The sequence below is a fragment of the Limulus polyphemus genome, unplaced genomic scaffold, assembly GCF_000517525.1.
Source record: "Limulus polyphemus unplaced genomic scaffold, Limulus_polyphemus-2.1.2 Scaffold9233, whole genome shotgun sequence".
NCBI classification, from domain to species: Eukaryota; Metazoa; Arthropoda; class Merostomata; order Xiphosura; family Limulidae; genus Limulus; species Limulus polyphemus.
This window is the reverse complement of record NW_013674843.1, coordinates 18,042-21,145: the sequence shown is the minus strand read 5'-3', so window position 1 is coordinate 21,145 and position 3,104 is coordinate 18,042. Positions and strand designations below refer to the sequence as shown.

The window sequence follows — 3,104 nt, the reverse complement described above, 5'->3', positions numbered from 1 at the left end:
GTCCACGCTCCTTACGCCACTGTTTACGGTGCATGACTTACGTAACTATTAGTATACAAATCAATTTACTGTTATTGAGGTCAGCTTCACAACAAAGACCCAAACTTCATTGTTAATTTTAATTTATGCTCTCGCCATTGTTGCTATTCGTAGACATTTAACAAAAGAAGATAACTGAGAGGAGTACTTCTAATTATGGTTGCACGAGAGCATACACGTATCTTCTACAGTGCTTGGGCCTATATTTACTATGCGAACACGTCATCAGCTCCTCGAGGAAGAAGGTCAGATGGTTTTCTACACACAGAGCCGGAGCGCGTTCGTGTCACAACAATGTGCACGCGTTTCGACGCTACTAGGTGTGCGCGGATTAGTCCATTCAAGTAGCTGAGGTGGCCGTCTTACAACACACTAAGTTTGTGTCCCCTTTTTACCTCACTCGCGCATGCTGTGCGTACTCACTTACTAACCCGGTGTTGATTTTGGTTGCATCAGTACCATATCAACCGTTAGGGGGTATATATCATTCCTCTGTCGTCCCTCTCTCTCTCAGTGTTCTTGGACGCAACGCTTGTGTACGTACACCACTTTCGATCCGTTGTCTTGTTAAATTACTATGAATAGGGCTAATTCCTTTTGGCAAAATTTGAAGAACGTGTTTGGTCGACCTAAGGACAAAAGTGATACAGTCAAGGAGAATGAGGAAAACGGACATATCTTGCCTCTTGACCTGATAGAGGGTAAGATTAAACCGGCTACGGACGATGGGAAAGTTATTGATTATGATGGCGGAGAGATGGCAACACCAGCACAAGGAGGGGACCTTCCGGAGCGAGGAACTTGGAGCACCGGAAAACTTGGCTTTATCTTTGGTTGTCTTAACTACGCTGTTGGGCTGGGAAACGTCTGGCGTTTCCCATATCTGTGCTATGAAAATGGTGGAGGTATTTCATTTTCTGTTGAATATATTTTCAAACTGATGTCTAGGGTTAAATTTTGAATGGTGGTTATTATTTTATTTTTTTAAGTTTAATAACTCTAAAGAAGTTTAGTAATATATCACTGTGTGTGTGTGTGAGAGAGAGAGAAAGAGAGTGTGTGTTGATTGTGTGCATGTTTACGAGTGGATACACGTGTTTCCCTTAAACACTAATTTTTACCATGTCACGTGATAACCCTAACATATTCTTGATCCGTTAATTGTTTGATCTTTTTGGGAAACACCAAAACTAGCTTGCTAGTTCTTCAGATTGATGAACAAAGTTAATTTAAGTAAAAAATAAATAATATGATGTTATTAATCCTTGCCCTAATTCTTATAAACCAGAATTAGGGCAAGTATTAATAACAAGGATTAAGATTAAGTTAGTGATGTGTAATTTTTAACAACTTTAATGAGTCATTTATAAACCAGAATTAGGGCAAGGATTAATAACAAGGATTAAGATTAAGTTAGTGATGTGTAATTTTTATCAACTTTAATGAGTCATTTATAAACCATTTGTATCAACTTTAATGAGTCATTTAAGATTAAGTTAGTGATGTGTAAAGTGAACACCGCAACAGCTGCTGTTCGCGCAATTTGATAATATAAAGAGCGTTTCAACCACCATTGTATTGGACGTTATACTTTATTTTCACTCATAAGTTACTAATTATGGTTCCACCAAAATTTGTCTGTTACGTTTATTTACTGGAACGTTTTATGTGATAACAAGTAGGAGGATACATATTCGTGAAAATTGTAACGTTTCATCATGAGCCCCGTGTTTCATTTCGTATTGCACACTTGTGTAATATATGTGTGTAATGTGCATTGGTGTAACCAGCTGAAATTAACTAATTAACTACATCAGTCCGTTAGGTATGATTAACTGTGTACGTATACATTTTTGTATTCTCAGAATATCATTACATCATCTCGGAGGATCATTACATCATTGTTTACTGCGTCTTCTCGGGTGATTGTTAATGAATATTCCAGGAGGATTTTTATAAGTCTTCTCAGAGAACGGTTACAACCGTAAACTATTTATTATTAAGTACACCTATTATGAGAGTCCAAAGGAGACATACACTTTGATATTAGAGTCAACAAAAAATAGGGCAACCAATTAGTGCTGAAAGTTAATGAAAAAATACATCCAATCAATGTTAGTTATAACTGATGCGTGAGATTGTTTCATTCTTAGCAAGCAATGTTTAACAATGAAATCAATAAATAAAAATAGCTAATACAGCTAGCTTCAACCAGGGTAACTCCTCTGTAACGCGTTACTGTTTATCTAGATTTCTAACTTTGGTAAGGACTTGTCTAGCAGCATACTATTAGCCATAGTCTCCCCTTGATGGGGACTTGTCTAGCAGTACAATATTGGTCATAGTATTCCCTTGATGGGGACTTGTCTAGCAGCATACTATTAGCCATAGTCTCCCCTTGATGGGGACTTGTCTAGCAGTACAATATTGGTCATAGTATTCCCTTGATGGGGACTTGTCTAGCAGTACAATATTGGCCATAGTATTCCCTTGATGGGGACTTGTCTAGCAGTACAATATTAGCCATAGTATTCCCTTGTTGGGGATTTGTCTAGCAGTACACTATTAGCCACAGTCTCACCTTGTTGGGGACTTGTCTAACAGTACACTATTAGCCACAGTATCACCTTGTTGGGGACTTGTCTAGTAGTACACTATTAGCCATAGTATTCCCTTGTTGGGGATTTGTCTAGCAGTACACTATTAGCCATAGTATTCCCTTGATGGGGACTTGTCTAGCAGTACAATATTAGCCATAGTATTGCCTTGTTGGGGATTTGTCTAGCAGTACACTATTAGCCATAGTATTCCCTTGTTGGGGACTTGTCTAGTAGTACACTATTAGCCATAGTATTCCCTTGTTGGGGATTTGTCTAGTAGTACACTATTAGCCATAGTATTCCCTTGTTGGAGACTTGTCTAGCAGTACAATATTAGCCATAGTATTGCCTTGTTGGGGATTTGTCTAGCAGTACACTATTAGCCATAGTATTCCCTTGTTGGGGATTTGTCTAGCAGTACACTATTAGCCATAGTATTCCCTTGTTGGGGATTTGTCTAGCAGT

General features: G+C 38.3%; 1 protein-coding gene across 1 annotated transcript in view; it reads left to right on the top strand.

The window, feature by feature from the left end:
- The first annotated feature begins 409 nt into the window (after nucleotides 1-409).
- The window catches only part of LOC106475824 (sodium- and chloride-dependent GABA transporter 1-like), a 19,742-nt gene continuing 17,047 nt past the window's right edge, over nucleotides 410-3,104 (top strand). Inside the window, exon 1 of the mRNA XM_022379845.1 lies at nucleotides 410-944. Coding sequence (XP_022235553.1) covers nucleotides 617-944 — 328 coding nt within the window. The 5' untranslated portion in view covers nucleotides 410-616. The remainder of the gene's footprint in view (nucleotides 945-3,104) is intronic.